At 42.6% G+C, this 18730-nt stretch overlaps 1 protein-coding gene across 1 annotated transcript; it reads right to left on the bottom strand.

Moving 5' to 3' along the window:
• Positions 1-11301: 11301 nt before the first annotated feature.
• LOC1280754 (venom serine protease) lies at positions 11302-14544 on the bottom strand. Its single transcript, XM_061658368.1, has 5 exons — positions 14166-14544; positions 13762-13980; positions 12308-12410; positions 11725-12176; positions 11302-11613 (listed from the first exon to the last, which is right to left on the bottom strand). The coding sequence occupies exons 1-5, from the start codon at positions 14400-14402 to the stop codon at positions 11431-11433; spliced, it is 1194 nt and encodes a 397-aa protein (XP_061514352.1). The 5' UTR covers positions 14403-14544; the 3' UTR covers positions 11302-11430.
• Between the last annotated feature and the right edge of the window lie 4186 nt (positions 14545-18730).

Raw genomic sequence — 18730 nt, 5'->3', positions numbered from 1 at the left:
GATTATTTTAGCCTCAAAGCTAGAATTAGAGTCGAGTACCTGCTCGAAAAAATGCCATGTTCTTTTTAAAACTAAATTTGAACATCACTTTTTGACAGGACGGGTGAAAGCTTTTGCTCAAACAAGCTTTCTGGAGGCTTGACGAACACACAAAAAATTCTTAAAATCTTAAAATCAGAAACAGATGCGATAATAATCAGCCTTCCAAATTAATACACCTTGGGATAAGCTCACCTGTATATTATACCACCCTTAGATAACTGCTCGAAAACTGCTATACAATAATTTACAGCTGACAAGCTCAAATTTCAGCCTACAAACTTAAAACGGAAAGGTGAATAGGCTTTTTGCTTTTAAAAGTCTTTCTTTCTTCATCTCTCTCTTTCTCTCCTTTCCTCTCGCTCCATATCTGCCTCTCTCTCTCTCTCTCTCTCTCTCTGTCTTAGAATAAACAGATGGGATTAAGGTTGAGGTTTGGTCACTATGATGACTAATTGCTGTAATAAACTTTGAGAGGCTGAAAAGAGCAATCATCGATGGAGTACTAACTGTATTAGTTTTTTTTGTATGTTTTGTATTTCTAATCTTTTCTGCTTTCAATTTAACCATCGAAAATTGGTATTTCCAAGAAAACAAACTTGTTAACTCATCAATCGACAGAAACGATTCGAAGAATCGACACATGTTGTAGTGGTGCTCCTGCTCGTGACGTATTGCACAGTTCTTGTTACTGTCTGATCGATCGAGAAACATCAAAGACAGCATCGGTTTCTGGGTTTAGATTTTTTTTAATGCCAACTTCACCTGACAGTTATGGATGTAGAAGCGCTATGCTTTGCATAGCTACATTAAACAAAAAAAAACTGCTACCATGTGATGCTCGTTGATGTTTACCATACGTAGCTGTTATTTATCTTTGCACGCTGCAAAGTATGGGTTTTTTTTGTTTTTCAATCGATGCCTTAGCAGTGATACCTAAAGCGGCATGCTGGTACCAAATGCTTGTTGCAAAAACAAAGTCCTTTTCATGTTTTTATTGATACAAAACTAACACATATTAAAATAAACACTATTAAACACTATATAAACAAGCTTAAACAAGTAAACAAAAAAAACATTTCAAAGAGCGGCATCAATATTTACTTATTAAAGGATACATTTGCACGGATTAATCTCCCATCTGTAAATATCGCATCCACTCCACCTAGGTTAAGAGGAAAATTCAAACCTGTATTCAAACGTTAGCAAACACAAGGGAACAAAGCAAAACAGAGAAGAAAAAAACCCTCGCCGAATCGGTGCCTCGCTCATTGCCGCCTGTATATTGGAAATAAAATCTGTTTCATGTTTACACTTTCAAGTTCCGAACGCTGATGTTCCCTTATTTCAATACACATCCACTACGAGGAATGCGAAATCACACGACACACACACACACTCCTACACACACATACAGTCTATCTATTTGCATGATTAATAAAGCAAAGATTGATCGAACAGTGAGTGTATGCCCAACAAATACATCGTTTTTGAGCTCCTGACGTTCTTTTTTCCCTCTCATAATTTATTCCCCATTTCTCAGCATCGTTCCGAGATGTAAGTCGAGTGCGTAAGCACTGTGTCACTTAGCTGTATTAGGTACTCATCAAATTTTCACGCATCGCTACCTTTGCGCTGTCTGTGTGTGTGTTTGCGTGTCATCGTCTTCATGAATCATTTCCCCGTTATTCAGGCAGTTGAACTGAGCAAATGTGTCGAAGCGTCGAATGTCGTGTTCGCACGCTCAATGGTAAAGTTTTTCGATTTCTCGTCCATCATTTCATCGCTTTTTGGGGTACTTTTTTCGTTCGCTTTCGCACTGCTAAATAACTTTTACACTCATCCACCCGGTGCGAGGTACGAGGTACCGCTCCACTCGTGAAAGTTAAGTTAAAGTTATAACGTTTTTTTTCTTTTTTGTATGAATTGTGCTTCCTTTTCACTCCATTGCGCCGGAACGCGACGCCACTCGTTTTTTTTTTACAACCGTATGCCATCCATAATGCATATTTCCATTTTGGAGCCATCCATTTTTGACAGTTCAAGAGGCTTCAACGAGCAGCCAACAACAGAACGAACAAAAAAAAACTCCACAAATATGCAACAGACGGTGTGTGTGTGTGTGTTTACAGATTTTACAGCTTCTGGTGAAGCCTACCCGTGGGAGAGAAGAAGAAAAAAGAAACAAACAAATCATCCCAGCTCTTCTCACCGCGACCGATTGCGCTTTCCGTAATAGCGACCGTTTAAGTAAACATGCGAAAAACAACACCAAAACATAGCCCAACGAGCACTTTGCAGCGCCAATTGCCGTGCTGCCGTGTTGGTCGGAAACGTCCACTAGAGATTCCTCTTCGACGCTTTTTGCGTTGACAAATTCAATCAAAAGTTGTTGTTTTGCGTAGCGGAATTTGAGGTAAAATAAGAAAAACGATCCGTCCAGTCGGACAGGTAAACGATGGGAAGTGTAAACCAAAAACGGGTCTTAAACTAGCTGCGCCAATGTTGATGATTTATGTGACACTTGATGCCTCCATTTGGCGCACTCTTTTGTTTGTGGACACCTCCAAAACAATACAAAAAAAGGTATTTGCACAGCTCTGAAAGTGATGATTTCCTGTTGGCTTTGATAGCACAATTCATGCCTATTGACAGGATATTTATTACAGCTAAATGGGTAAATGGGATTTGCCATTCTATTGGAAAGTATAATGTTGCGATGTTGTTGCAGCTTAACGGGATCGTAAACAATGCACTTGCGCGATTGTGTAATGACACGCATTCAATCGGTAATGAATTATTATTTTTCATTTTCATTGTGTTATTTTCGTTTGCCTGTTGGCAGTGGTACTGTATGTTGTATGCTGTAAAATGTATGTTGATTATTATGTTTTTTTTTTGTAAAATAAAAATCATTTAAAAGTTTTTATTTAATCAAAGGTCTATACAGGGTTTCTCACGATTTTTCTCATGATCTCATGATTTTTTGGCTCGTTCTCATAATTTTTTGGTATTTTCCGATTAGATATCAATACAATTGGACCAAAACATTCTAGGAAACGGCCAAAAAATCGTGGGAATGAACCAAAAAAAATTTGGGAACCTCCCAACAATTGATGGGAACCAACCAATAAATCGCGAGAAACCCTGTAAGGCATACTTTGAGAAGATAAATTTAAATGGGTTTATCTTCAACCAGACTAACGAAACGTTAGCTGCACTTTCAGTAATAGTATCGGAGGAGTCTGTAGTCAAAATTTAACACATCTATCAGTCGAACTCTAACCTTGATGGCCAAAAAAGCGAAATTTATTTTCACCGGGTTTAATTATCAATTATTTGAAAGTGTTTCAAAATAAAACCACTCAATTGATGTAGCTAATTGAGTTAATTACGTAACTAGCATTGCATTTGATTACTATTTACTGTACCCGGGCAACACAATCAATACCTTTTATTCCCTTTTTTGTATCTTTTTGTACCAAAGCTTACACACCAATTCCGTTGCCACCAAGATTGGTGCAATCTCTACCGACGATCGAAACGACGTGTCGTACGTGACACAAGCTACAGCACCAGACGTGCTGAACATCGTATGAGTTCAATTAATTTAATTGACAATAATCTCGTCACCAGCGGGAAAGAAAAAAAACCAGAGCACACTACAAAGGGTACAGCTCGACAGGAGCTGACGTGGCGTACCAGGCGCCTCCATTCGGGGGTGGTGCGGATTCGATTGGACGAAAGGAATGTATGGGAAATACAAGGAGCGTATTACAAGCATTATTTAAATGAGTTCCAAACTCAACACAATTCCTGCAGCATTAACCGACAGCAGTCAGGTGACGAAACAGCTCCACCAATGAGAACACCACGGAATGCCAGCTCGTGTCGAAGGTACATAAATATCATCTTTCACCATGCACACAATGCACGTAAAAAAACTGAGCAAAAAAAAGTGCTCGTAAAACACGGACAGGAAACAACGAACACACAGTAGCGGCACAAACAATGTATGCAAATAAAACTGTACACCTTTCCAAAACCGGAGCCCGGAATTACGGCACAAACCCACGCGCAAAGAGCAAAAAATGAGAAAAGAATCCAACCGACAACAATTAAATTTCCCTCTACTGAATTTCAATTTAATTATCACCCATAAATCAAAGCCCCAACCCGAAAGTGCATCCTGCCCGCATGTACACCGTTTGCTCCAGTATGTGAATCGCGTGGAAGCAGCGTGAGAGAGAGAGAGAGATGGTGCGAAACGCACAGAAAAGAATTAAAATCTCACCAAAAGTCCAACCTCAATTTGGGGAGGATGTATTTAAAAATGCATCCTAATTTAAAGGGCGTGAAAATTCACTCTTTTTTTACAGTAACAAAAAGCTCGTAAGTCTTAACATCAAATCGGACCAACCATAAACAGCTTGAGCTCTTTAAACTCCCTGCCAGCCCCGATTGTCGCAGCTTGCTGCCATCGGTGCTGCACCAGTACTGTTATTTATTTTAATTTAATCCATTAACGAAACATCCTAGAGCGCCACGTGGCTCCTGCGTCCTCCGCACCGCACCGTGTCTCATTATCTGGTGCTGAATTTTTACGTGCCTCTGTGTCTGTGTGGTTCTCTCTCTCTCTGTAAAGCACACTTTATTTTGCAGCACCGTGAAGCACCGTCACGCACCACGCATCGTAGCATCAATTTTATAAAAAAAAAACACAGAAAAAAGGTGAAAAGCGAAAAACCACGCCATCCGCCACCGACCTGGGATCAAGTAAAAATGGCGCACAGATAATGGCGCCGGGTTTTGCGGAGATGATTCCCACACCCCACCACACACACGCGCATTGTCAGCCCTGCCGGAAGCTTCCGTTTTGTTTGGCCGTTTTGTCCCAAATGCGACCGCACACAAGCACACGAACATGTACATACACACACAGATTGCGTTTATTTTACGTGTGTGCTTACGCCTTTTCTGCCACCTAAAAAGGGGATGAAAAGAGGCAGCGGGGGAACGGGAGAGCGGGCAAACCCCGCCGAGCAGCGCACATAATGAAATTTCACTTCACCATGCATCGATGGCACGTGGCCGCTGAAGTGAACAGCGGCCCACACAAGTGGAACACCGGTTGCGGTAAAGTAATGAAACGCTTCACAAACCAATTTCGCCGTAATGTGAACTCGAGTGTTCGGCCTTGGGTGGTGGCTCGGGAATTTCGGTGGGGGTTCTGGGGTGTGACATTGCATCCTGTCCCACCGATGGGGAAGAAAAAAAAGCGTGCCCCACCAACAACAACACTGTTGCCACTCAAACTAATGCACCTTGTAACAGAGTGTGAGTGGAAAGAGTCAGCTCTGTTGCCCTTTTTTGGTATGCCACGCTGTCATGACCGCCTGAATAACACACCTTCCAAAAGGATCCTTAACCCACTGCACACAATGATGGCCACACTGTAATCGGAACGACAATTTAATGATGACACAGCCCTGGCTGACATACACACACACATACAGCCCTCCACCATGCGATCAGGTGGATTGAATGACAAACACGCTCACCCTAATTTGCTTGTTGAACCAAATTGACGCACCAGCTCCAGCACCAAAAGGGTCACGCTGCTGCAAAACCGCGCAAATATTCGAATGCAAGCACCGCGGCCACTCTCCCCTTTATTGTCTTCTGTCCCGGGAGGTGATGAGGGCTGGGCAGGATTAGAATAATTTGGTTCTGGGGAGTTAACCTGATGCTCCCGCTCATGACATGACGCGTCCCAAAAGGGGCACGAGGAATGATCATTATAATGCGACCGGATACGGTGGGATTTTGCGTGTTGGAGCGAGAACAAGGCGGCATTATATTCTGGTAATTGATTTTTGTAAAAGATTCCCCTGCTTTAGGGGGAAAAGCGCACCGGGTGTAATTAGCGTTTGTGTTTTGCAAGGTGGGTTGTATGAATAAATGGGGGATTTGTTTGTAACCGTGAGCGATATCAAACACAAAACGGAGTACGTTGATACTAGATACTAATTAGGGCACTGGCAAGCTTATTCGACTTATTTCAATAATTCTTAATACGCACTCAAATGCTTTGGAAAGCTTTATGGTTTGGGTTGTTTTTTCCTTTAAATCAGTATATCAATGTTAAAATAAAAACAAATTCAAATAAAATCACACTCAAGGATCATTTAATTGCTGAACCAAAGGTAGTTATTATTCAAGCTAACGTATTTTATGTTACAGACATCATCTTTTGTATTCTGCTGCACCCCATTAAGATCCAAAAGTGATATTTAAGCCTTAAAAGTAAATAATTGTTATTTAAAACTGCTTGGGCCTAAACTTTTGACAATTTTTTCCTTTATGCTTTGCTTGCAGTTGAAGCTGAAAACTGAAATTTACATATAGTAATTTATAGTTGTACATAAAACATTCACAGCAAATTACGGTATGCTAATTATTTAAAAATTCACTAGCAGAGAGCGCTGAGAAGCAACTTTTATACATCCATGCTTTACAAGGGCGGTTAAACGACGCTCATATAAAACAGGAATTTTTCAAAAATTGGTTGGATTTGGGAATGGCAGTTCGTCAAACTCAACATACTAACACCGTCTCATTATGTTCTCTTTCAAATTGTTGTAAAAAAAGGCTAAGAGAGAGGACGGAAAACTTCTCGAAACATTGATCGATAGTCTAATTTATTTCCAGATTGCGGTTAAAATTGTTCAGCAGCGACGATAAAAAATTGTCTATGGACATAGTTAATTGAAAAATAAATGGTTAGTGTTTTGTTCTCTTTTTTTTGTATTATTGTAACGGACTTAACTCATTTTTAAATGAACAATTAAATTGTATTTATCCTCAATGTTAAAAAAAATACTTTGAAATATTGTATGCGTTAGCAAAATTACTCTTAGCTCTTTTTTGTTCCTATTCCTATTGTAGTAAGAAAAAGCGGGGCAAAATGGGGCTTGTTAAGCAGTTTAATTAATATTCCTTTCAATTTGTCATAAAACACAAATATTCTTATGTATGCCTCCACCATTTATGGGGCATATGTAAAAAAACCTCAAAACACTAAGGCAATATGGGCCACAACAGCAGCACTTAGCTAATGGTCAAAGCTTTTGTGCACGTTTTTCCCTTGCAATTGATCTTTGCTGTGAAATAACGCTTACATAAAAGGTGCTAATTTTGCCCCGTTTACGCTCTATTCTTTTTTTCCTTTTATTTAGGGATATTTCCTTTTATTTATTTTTCCTTTTATTTATCTCACCAGGGTGAGATTCGATCAGCAGTTGCTGCTATGTGCTATCAGCTGGTCTGCTCACAAAACAAAAAGTTTCAAAAAAACACGTTAAAACACGTTATTGAACTGTTACATCTTAATTAGGCCATACGGCCCGTTGAAGATTAAATAAATAATAATAATAATAATAAAAAAACAATTACACGTTAATCCAAGCAATTTGAGCAATCACAATGATTGTTTCCAGAAAAACCTACAACCAAAATCTATTGAATCTAATAACAAAACATAAAAATGATAATACAAATCATGCCATCTTCACGGTTAGTTTCCGTTTCGAGAAAATAAATCTTTCCATCCATTATTCAATACCGAAAACGGGCGATGCATTATTCATCTATCGCTCCATCGTCCATCATGCCTGAGCTCACGCTCACCAAACAACAATCCTTCGTTGGCATCGTTGCTCCCTTTTTTTTATTCCCTCCATCTCACCTCAACGATGCATTTGACTGTAATCGCTTCCAACTAAAAAACAAAACCCCCCTGCAAAAATAACATTCACATTCCTTTCCAAAACGCGTCGTGCATGGTTTAACTTTTTAGTGTCGAGAAAGAGAACAAGGGCAGCGTTGCCCTGTTTGAACACAGCCCTACGGTCCGATCCGTCGACTAATGAAAACGATAAATTCAACATTCACCATCGAGAAGGCAGCAAATCTCAACCCTTAAAAATTGTGTAAAGAACAAGAGAAGAGATTCTTGGGTGCTCAGCAGGAAGGGAGGGTTAGCAGAAGCTCACGTGCCTTTGGCGTTGCGTTTTGCGCACCATAGTGAGTTTGGTGAAATGAAGAAGAAAAAAAAACACCAGCCTCAACGTAAAACAGTAAGGAATTTCATTTGTATGCCCTTCACGACGGGCCGGGGCGGGCCAGCGCTCGTTCGCTTGTGTAAAACTGAGCGATTTTTGTGTTAACCTTCTGTCAAAATATTCTTATCACACAAAAATCTACCTCTTTCTCCGAGTCCCAGCAGTCCCATCCCGGCCAAATAAAAGGGCGCACCAAAACGCACCGAATAGAAATCCGAAAACGATGAAATGATATAAAACCGTTGTTTGCTCACACACGGAACCACCGGAAATCACCGGAACGGCGTGGCCCAATGGCCTCCAACAACAAGCAAAAACCCCTTGAACGAAAAACCACCGTTGCAACAATCTGCAATAAATTTAAGCCCGCACGTTTCGAGCGGGTTTTTCTTCGCGCACGCACACCACGTGGGCAGGGCGGGCTTTCAGCGCACGCCAGCGATGAGGACGGTGCGAAAAAAAAGGTAATGGAAAAACACGTGCAAAGCCTGTGTTGGGCGCTGCTTCGAATCATAAATAAAAACCCAACTGCATGGCCTCCTGTGCGTTCTCCAACGAAGCGACTGCACCTATTCGTTACTGGCAGCAGTAGCAGCAGCAGCAGCAGCAGCAGCAGCAGTAGCAACATCAGCAGGCTGGCATGCCACCCCTGTCACTTGCCACACCGCAGCGTGATGTACTATCATTTCCACGCTAATTCCTTGCACCATCCGTTCCCGGGGAAACGCTTCTTCCATCGCACGTTTTTGCTCTGTTGTTGTTTTTCATCTCTCCGGTGGCATCATTCCATGCTGCCCTGTGAACGATTGCACTCACTGTAACGCAGGCGTGTGCACCCAAACTCAAAGGTTTGAGGCCGTTTTTCCCTAGCCAGCTCCTTCAAGCTTTTCGTCCATTGTTGTTCATTACACACACATACAAACATGTGCATGTTTTTGTGTGGTAGATTCAGAAAAAGCACACACACACACACCGCGGGTAAAGGCTCAACCCGGTCCAAACGTTGTAAAAACACGTTCGCGCAACCGTCAAACCGGCCCAATCTCGTAACAAGGAACACAAACCCTGACTCCTACTCGTCCTTCCGCCCAGCGCCGGAGGACTATGACAGAACGGAAGAAAACAGACCTTACCCAGGCCAGTCCAAGCAACTACACACCAAGCAGCCCTCCACTTTAACGCACAACATGTGCATCTGTCCCCCACTCCCCCGGGGGACCCTCCGGAAATGCATCCCGGAGATGTGTCGTCTATTTGATGTGAAAAGTTTCCCGAAAAACCGGTGTGCAGATTGGATAAAAGTCAATCCCGGGCGGCTGAGGGTCTGAGATTTGCAGGAGGCCTCAAAAAACAGCTTCCCGCGCAAGAGGACGGCGATGCACATAAATCTCACTACTATGCTGTGCCTCCAGTTTGGCCCCAGAAACCAACTGTCGGTAACAGTTGGTTTTAATATTTATTCCTGGGTGGGTGGTTTGGGAGGAGGTTGTGGTAGATTTTTCCAATTGCGATTCGCGCAACGGCGCAAAACCAAACGCGCTCGTTGCTGCACATGGCTACAATCATGCTGATGTGATGACGATGGTGTCGTCCTGGGCGTTCCGCTGGTCGCTAGGAGAGTGTTTTGTTGCTAACAACTGTTCTTCGGGCCAACCCTTGGTACGGAATGTATTCAAGCAGGAAGTTGAATTTATTTTACATAAAATTAGCACCAAACAATTTGTCATTTCTCCCGCGTACAGCCCATTACAGCCCCCTACAAAACAGCAAAAAGCATTCCATTTTGAGGAGTGTAAAGAGATGAGTTTGGTTTACATTAGGAGTATCAATAAGTTCGTGGCATTTTTTGTCAAATGTCAGCAATGTTTTTTATATATGTTTGCAATATCTTTCCGCCTTTCTTTTCCACAGTCTCATTTAGCTACAGTCTTCTCTGTTCTGTTTCTTCAAGTTTAACGATATTTTATGTTTTATTTACCACGAATAATGTGTTTTAGTCCAGAGTTCTGCTCCTATTGACTTCATATCGATAAAACGTGTACGATGTTCATTTTACTTTCTTCAAAGATTATGGTAACCGTGCCCTATCTGATGCTGTAGGGTAAAGCGGGGCAAAAAGGCACTGGTTCAGGTGGCACTTGCTCTATATCTCATTGGGTAAACCACTTTACACTGATGTGTTCACAGCAATCGTTGCTTCAAATTCTATTTCATTAAACTAAAATAGTAGTAGACGTATTAACAACAAACATAAGTGTATAAAATGAAAGTTTCGAGGTAAAAAATGGTTTCGCTATGGCGCAAAATGGTCATACACAAAATGCCAAAACGATCATTTTACCAAAGCTTAATTTTAAAAACATTATAGTCAATTTAAATGTTTACTTTTTTCACGCAAATCATAGATAAATGTCATGTGCCTGGATAAACATCCTGTTTTTCTTCAATTGCTTTTTAAATTCTAACGAAAGTTTAATTTCGAGACGGTCAAAATAACGTCGTTTTGAGCAATAATTTTATTTTCATATTTATTCATCTATTTACAAATCTTAGATTATAAAATGTTTATAGTAAGCATGAAATATTGTTTTGTGATGTGATATGGTAATGTTTATAAGTCATTATATACGTCTATTATTGTTAATAATGCAGATGACCATTTTGCCCCACTTTTCCTATATGTTTGGCATGGTTTGAAAGTGTTAATTTTGATTTAGAATAAAAAACGCACAAAATCTTGTGTTCAATAACTAGAGACGATGCACAAACACACCAAGAACGCACAAAGACACATGGACTGTCTCGGCAAAACATCTCTCATCAATCAAAAGCAAAGGACATGTTCTGAATGGTGTGCTAACAGATCTGTGAGATATTAACTGAAACCTAGAGACGCCATTTACTCTCCTTTCAACACGTAATGCTTTTACATCGTCTGTAAAAAAGGTTGCAACAAATACAATTCTATAGTCTGCCTAAAGCCTTGACATTGCTTGTTCGGATTACTGTCCGTTCTGGCCTATGGAGCATAAATGTTTGTCTACCATCCATGCAAAGTCGATAGTTCTCAAAAAGCCGTGAATTTTTTCGATTCGAGATCCGTACATTTCGTCAAAGCTCACTAAAAAAGCGCAACGAACTTATTATTTCACCTAATAAACTATATATCTCCCAACCATTTATTTATCGCACCTTGATAAATGATACACAGTCAACATTGTTGTTTTTGTTGTTGTAGAATTAAGCAATCCAAGACGCCCCCCACCCCCTATGGCTGATAGCAGTAGAACGATCCAGGAGTGTTGACCATAATCCAGTCCAGATACTCAGTCACTCGCGTATTAACGCTCGGATTTGCGGTAGCGCACGCAATGCCGAAGCTAACAATGCCCACATCGTATAGCAGCCCGTTTGCGAGGTTCGTGAAAAACAGTGGTCCTCCGGAATCGCCCTAGAGACAGCAGACAACAAAAAAAGTCCACCCAAAAGAATGAGAAGCCACTGAAGTGAGATCCTTCAAGCGAAACACCCGTCAAGAAACGCGTGCGAGATTAACCCATACCTGACACGTGTCCCGGTTGGCGGTGTAGGTGCAGAGCTGCTGATACGGCACGGTCACGCTGAGCCGCTGGGAGCACTCCTGATTGCCAATAACGGCCAGCTGCACCTTGTTCAGGGCGGTGGCCCGCGGTCCACCGAAATCTAGATCGCCCCATCCGGTCGCTTCCACCGTGCGACCCTCGAACGATTGCGTCGTGTAGCTCCAGGGCAGACAGGCCGGACCGACGCCCGGATTGTACTGAATCGGTCGCTCGGTGCGTACCAGCGCAATGTCATTCGCCACCGGCCTGACCGTGAACCCGGGATGGCTCATAAACTGGGCGACGATGTACACCTGCGAGAAGGAGGTATCGGTTCCGGTTTTGATATTGTGATCACCCACCAGCAGCACCGTATCGTTGACGGTGCGCTGCAGCAGACAGTGGGCCGCCGTCAGCGCGTAACTGTTGGTAACTGTGTGGAGGAAGCGCATCGAACATCGGATGTAGTAATACTACCGCGAGCAAGCGAGCGACAGCGATCGTGTGTGTGTGTGTGTGTGTGTGTGTGTGTGTGTGTGTTGTAATTGTAGCTGGCAAGCTTACCGATAGTGGCCCCGCAAATGACAGTTTTCGTTTTGACGTCTATCAATGCCGCCATCATGGGGAACTCGTTCACTGCCGTTTCCACCCCGTTCACGATACGGTTCTATTAGAACAAAAAGGTGGAAAGAGTGAGTTGAATGAACCAGAAACACAAAAGCTAGAACACTAAGTAAATATAAATTCACTTCAAATGGTGAAATTTGGAATGGAAAATATACCAAATAATCTTTCCTTATCAAAAATAGCCCATTCTCGTCTTGTAATGGAAGAAACAAAAGACAACATCATGTTTCAAATGCTCTTTTCTATCTATTGTGGAGATATTGCTCCGATTTGTGATGTGCACGCTGGGTAAGAGTGAATCGGTAAGTCCCGAGGGAGTTCAACTCAACAAGAAGAGGAGATCTTCTTCTGATTCAGGAAGTATGTTCCCAAAAGAGTAAATTTCTATTGTGCGGATAGAGTGAGTAACTTTAATCGCAACTCAGTGAGAAAATCGAATATTCCTTTTTCTAGTTCCTGAAAAAGCATGTCAAGTCAAGTAAAGTAATAATAAACTCAAACAGAATTGAATATGATTGGAATGTCAAATAATTTTGTCGCTCTAAACAATGTAATTAAGTTGTTACACAACAAATGCAAAAATTATACAAATATTAATGGTTTTTTCAATTATTTTAACTTTATAAACGTATGAATATTATCTGTAAAACGTAGTTGCTTTGTATAGAACTATAGACTGGATTTAGGTAGCAAATTACTAATGGGCTAAGTACTCAGTTACTAATTACTGGTTGTTAGTATATATTTCGAAAATTTTCATCTTTGTTATGAACTTTGATTTGAACTGTTAAAATTAGTTACTTCGTTTTATCAGAAAGACTTTCTTGGTATGTAAAAACATGCATGTAAAATGGGTGGCAGCTAAAAAAAACAAGATTTATCTGTTTGAGCGTATTTTAAAACTATAACATGTGTACTTGACATCACTTCGAAAAAAATGTAGAAATTGTATATTTTGAAACAAAAAGCATTAGAATTGTGTAAGGTGTCGAAAAAAGACACAAAATAAATGAAATTAATGAGTAACAACATCGGAAGATAAAGAAGGCATACATTAGACATAAGAATAACGAATAATATGGGAAGAGAGACAGAAAGTGATGGTGATAGAGAGCTGAAGACGGTGTAAAGACGAAAACGGTTAAAGTGTTGGTAAAAAGGGGGAAAATCATGAATACAGTTCCCTGCCAGTCATTATGCAAATAAGCATTACCAAACCTCGAGCATTTCGGTATTTTGAGGCAAAAGTTCCCAAAATACTGAATGCTGAAGAAAGCACAACAGGCCAAACCACCTTTCACCCTAAATGTAATACCCAAATTTCCTTTAATTTTTCACGAATAGATTTCGCAAGCCGGCATACAAAAAGCAGTTCTAAAGAGCTTGCTTACCAATTTCTTTTTACCACACTCACAGCTTTGCTGCGGGATGCTGAGATTGCACGAGAACAGCCCGCCCGTACTGGTTGGTGCCGACGTTAGCCGGATCGTCATCTGATTGGTGTCCGATTTTTCCTGTAAGCGGCCCGCCCCGCAGTAGGAGTAAGCATCGGCCAAGCTCAGCGACCCAGTGCGGGACACACGGAACGAATCTAGCTGACAGTCCGTGCTCTGTGGGAGCAAGAGAGAGAGAGAGAAGGAGAGAGAAAAACAAAGGTTACAATAAGGTGTTTGGTAACTAATAACTAACTCAAACCACCCTCCCTTGCCCAGCGAGCAGAGAGGCAACAGTGTTTTACAGGATTATGCATCCACGAGAAATACAAACACACACACACACACACACACACACTTACGGACGGTATCTGAAACGTGGGACACTCCAGCGAGATGCGGTAACCGAACGGTGCGCGTATGACGTACGTACACTGCAGGTTCGGCCCATACCGGGAAGGATACCGGGGCGAGACAAGCTGATACACCGAGCCAAACTTCATATCGAGCGTGAACGAACACTGCCCCTGCACTTGACGGGTAGCGGTGGCCAGGACAAGCAACACCCGTACCACTGTTGACCACCCCGAGTGCCACATGGTGTGTGTGTTGCTGCGTAAAAACACGGTTGCACACTGTACGACGCTCAGAAAACTCGCGCCGGAACACACTAACGCTGCTGGGGCGCACTTTGCATACTTAAATACGGTTTTGCACCTGGCTTGGCGCGTGCAAACTCCGCCAACCTTTTAAACAATGTTAGCCATCCTATTGTGTGTGTGTGTGTGTTAGTCTATCTATCGAGCGATCAAAAAGTGCACCAGAAAAGCGAATCATGCATACACATGTCTTAGTGATGGGTGAGTCGACACGAACCTACGGGGTCGAAGCCATCCAAAGCGCTCCGAGTCGTAATGTTGGTTCCAGTAGGTACAGCAAATCATATGCGATTCCCACCCATGGGTGCAACGAGTTTAATAGGTTCGTACGAGTTTGGTAGGTTTGGTAGGTGCATAGGAGTTCAAACGGTTCAGTAGGTTCATATGTAGTTAAGTAGTAGTTAAGTAGAACACTGAACCTATTGAGTTCGTAAGAACCTACCGAACTCGTATGAACCTACCGAACTCATATGCACCTATGGATCGGAGTCACATATGCTGGGTCGAACTCGATTCCGACCAAGCCGCGGACCTGACTCCCGGTTTGCTCGGTTAGTACAACCATACAACCCAACACTAATGTGCATGAAACAAAAAACAAGACCGAACGGGCCGGAAAACAATGCTGCCATCGGGGCTTTCGGTGACTACGACTACTTGCAGGAAGCATAAATAATGGCTTCCGATTGTGCTCCGGTGGAGTGTTTTTTGGTGGGAGCGATGGGGTTCAAAAACAGGTTTCTAACCGAGCCCCGCCAGGTCCGTTTGGCGCTTTTTGGTGGTTTTTTGATTAGTTTTTGATTGACGTAGCCTAAAATTGAACACAGACTAACCCGGGCCCGTTATCAACTTACTTCCCCGGCTGGTTTGGTATGTAGTAGGACCCTCTCTCTCTCTCTCTCTCCCTCGCTCTCTCTTTTTTGTAGGACCGGTTTGAAAAAAAAACCGTCCAATTTCTAGTCACACATGCACTCAGCACCGCAGCACTAGGTGCATTGGGTGAAAAGTGGGACACAACGGTTTTTGGTAAAATTACGAGCGGTTAAGCGATTTCACCTGTCATTGTGGGGGCATGGCGGAACACGCGAGTTATATCGTTACCGAATTTTTGATATTAAGCCTTCTCACACCTGAAAGAGTTGCAAACCGACGACGACGGGTGGATCATTCAAATTAATGGATTCGCTTTTGTTTTAGCTCCGAACGTCACAAGGACGCGTTCTCATACGTTTTTTTGGAGGTTTATGCTTGTACTCTAGAGGAGGCAGAATATACTCCTAAACTGAAGCCACTGCTAGATTGAACTAGGCATTTTCTATTTTTTTTTTTTTTTTTTTGTTCATTTTTCCACTGTCAACATCCACCGGGATTTAACCGCTTCGTGAGCTATTGTAGAGTATAAAAAATAGTGCAAAAAACACTTTGGCCAGCTGGCCTTCAACCAGGCTACCCGCTAGCAGGTGGGCAGCCAGATTCAATGATGCTGAAAACAGTTCCATAAATCATCGCCTCGGTAAGGGACAGAGTAAAATAAACAACACCAGGGGAAGGAAGGTTATTTTTGTTTTTTTTTCCCACAATACTGCACCATCAAATGCGCTGAAAACCAGTCCCATGAACGTGCTGCGTATTAACGTGTTAAAAACTATAAACAACGATGCGTATTAAAAACTATTATTCCGAAAGCCTGCCACCCTGCTTCGGTCGCTATGGTAGCAGCTAACCGAATGACAACTACACAATAACACTACAAACAAAACACGAACAGCAGCAGCAAAAAAGTGTGAATATTAAACTGATAACACACACCCACCCACTACGGCGGGGGGGGGGGGGAGTTGTTTGATATAAGCTATTTAAACAAAGCAAAACAAAAGAACACAACAATTGCGGCGTGCATTAATACACAAACGCGTGCGCGGGCGCCACACCCCGTACCCTGTAATCAGCTGCAAACGCGTGGCACTTGCATCAACGCCTGCTGCCATACTTTTTAACCCCCCCCCCCCCAGTTGCCGACCGTGACGGAGCGCAAGCAATTAAATTCAATATTTACGTCCGTAATGGATTCACGGAAAACGGCAAACGGCCAGGTCATTCGGAGAGCAGCAGAAAGAGAGAGAGAGAGAGAGAGAGAAGAGGGTCGTAAATTTTCGTCAACTTAGTTGTGCGTAAAATTAAATTTTTGTCAATCGATTTCATTTTACCTCGTAATCGCTGTTGTTGGCAGCGTGTTTTTTTGTTTTTCACCCTACCATTACAATCAATTGGCTTGAATGTATAAAATCCAATAGCATTTTTTTTTTGCTGCCTCATTAATACATTTTATTTATGCTTTGTTCAATTAAATCCATTGCATCCTGCAGTGTGATTGAACAACCAGAGTTTCAGACCAAAAAACAAACAAAACAATCTATTAATTATTTGCTTAACATTGTTTTTTTCAAATTATTGTTATTGATCGTAGTGCGGTGAGGTTGTTGAACTGGTCCCGTTGTAAAGATGTTGAATGGAGTGCTTTACACCATGTTGAATAAGTTCGAATACATTTTTGAAATGTGTTTAAAAGATAAATAAACAAGATATACATCCTATGGATTCAAGCCAATTCCTATGGAAGCTATGTTTATTGAGAACGTGTAGTGCATATTGGTGGGGAGCACAGACCCTTTGTTTTTAATTACGAGCTCAGTGGGGTCAAATTGACACCACGCTTGGACAATATTCGAGGTGTGGGCAGGTGCACCGTCCTGTTGAAAAGACGTAATGATCCTTTCCGTACAGTTCCTAAAGTGCCTGGGGCCACAACCTTCTCCAGAACCTCGATCTTGTAGTACGCAGTATTGATTTTCACGTTCTTCTCAATGAATATCAGTGGGAGCTTCCCACGTTTGGATACACCTCCCCAAACCATCACTGATGCGGCGTTTTGGAATTTTGGGATGTTTATTAGAATGCTAGCCAACGTCGGTGACCACAACCGATCATTTTGAACCTTGTGTGGCTGTTTCAAGACGAAAAGAGTGTCTCATCAGTTTCAACACGAACTCATGACCAGCGTGCCGCGAAAGTAACGGTTTGGCTCTGACCAGCCTCTTTTCTGCTGTAGCCTTTCTTGTAAGGCTTGCATCCTAGGTCCTTCGTACTGATGGTTTGAGCAGTCCCGATCGACACATCCAGGTCAGTAGCGGTCTGCCGGATCGAGTGGAAGACGAAACCTCTCTCTACTGCTGACTTTCTTGCCGAACGCGGCGGCCGGATCTCACACGGTCATTGGTCGAACCCGCACTCCCGATACTAACGGATGGTGGTACAAATGAAATTACAGCATTATCCGGAGTCGTTTGGAATCGCCCGGAACCGCCCGAAGTCGTCCGGAGTCGTTCGGAATTGGTTGGAGTTGTCTGGAGTCGGCCTACGACGCAAAGGCCTGTATACGAAGTGCACGCGCAAAGTGAAAGAAACAGAAAGAAAACTATATGAAATGCCTGATCACAAGCACATTGCACCGGGCAGCTCCTGTTGACTCTGATTGACTCTAGACGACTCCGAATGACTCCGACTCTGGTTGACTCCTGCCAACTCCAGGCGACTCCGGACGACTCCGGACGAATCCTGCCAACTTCAGACGACTTCAGACGACTTTGGACGACTCCGGACGACTCCGGACGACTCCGGGCGACTCCAACTCCACGCAGAACTAGTGGTACGGATTTTGCTGGAGTCGGAATCAGACTAGCAATAGTCGGAGTCGGATCGGAGTCGTGGGTACGATCCAAAGAGCTCAACACAAAGAGTCTGGTATGAGGCCCAGGGGAGTACAGCGAACTCGATGGCTGGATCAGGTGAGGCGAGACCTGACGGAGATCGGGTGTCTACATGGAATGGAAGGCTGCAACCATGGACCGAACATCCTGAAGAATCATTATTGACCGGGTCATATCACGACGACCTGCTTTATCGTTATAGCAGGCCAACTAGAGAGAGAGAGAGAGAGAGAGAGAGAGAGAGAGAGAGAGAGAGAGAGAGAGAAAGCTCCTCAAAGGAAAATCAACTACTTCACGGAAAAGGTAAAACGTTCAATTAGCTTTAAAGCAATTAACTAGTATGATAATGAAACAAGTTTTGGGAATGGCAGCAAACAAAAAGCCTAATCATTTCTATCTGCAAAAAAAAGGTTCCAAAACCATTACTTCGAAGCGCTCTCGCTGTAAACCATGCGATGCTGATATTTAATTTAGCTCATAGCAGGGGGGAAAAAGGATACC

Source organism: Anopheles gambiae, chromosome 3 (genome assembly GCF_943734735.2).
Source record: "Anopheles gambiae chromosome 3, idAnoGambNW_F1_1, whole genome shotgun sequence".
NCBI classification, from domain to species: Eukaryota; Metazoa; Arthropoda; class Insecta; order Diptera; family Culicidae; genus Anopheles; species Anopheles gambiae.
Note: the sequence above shows the minus strand (reverse complement) of the source record. Positions and strands in the feature narration are given on the sequence as shown.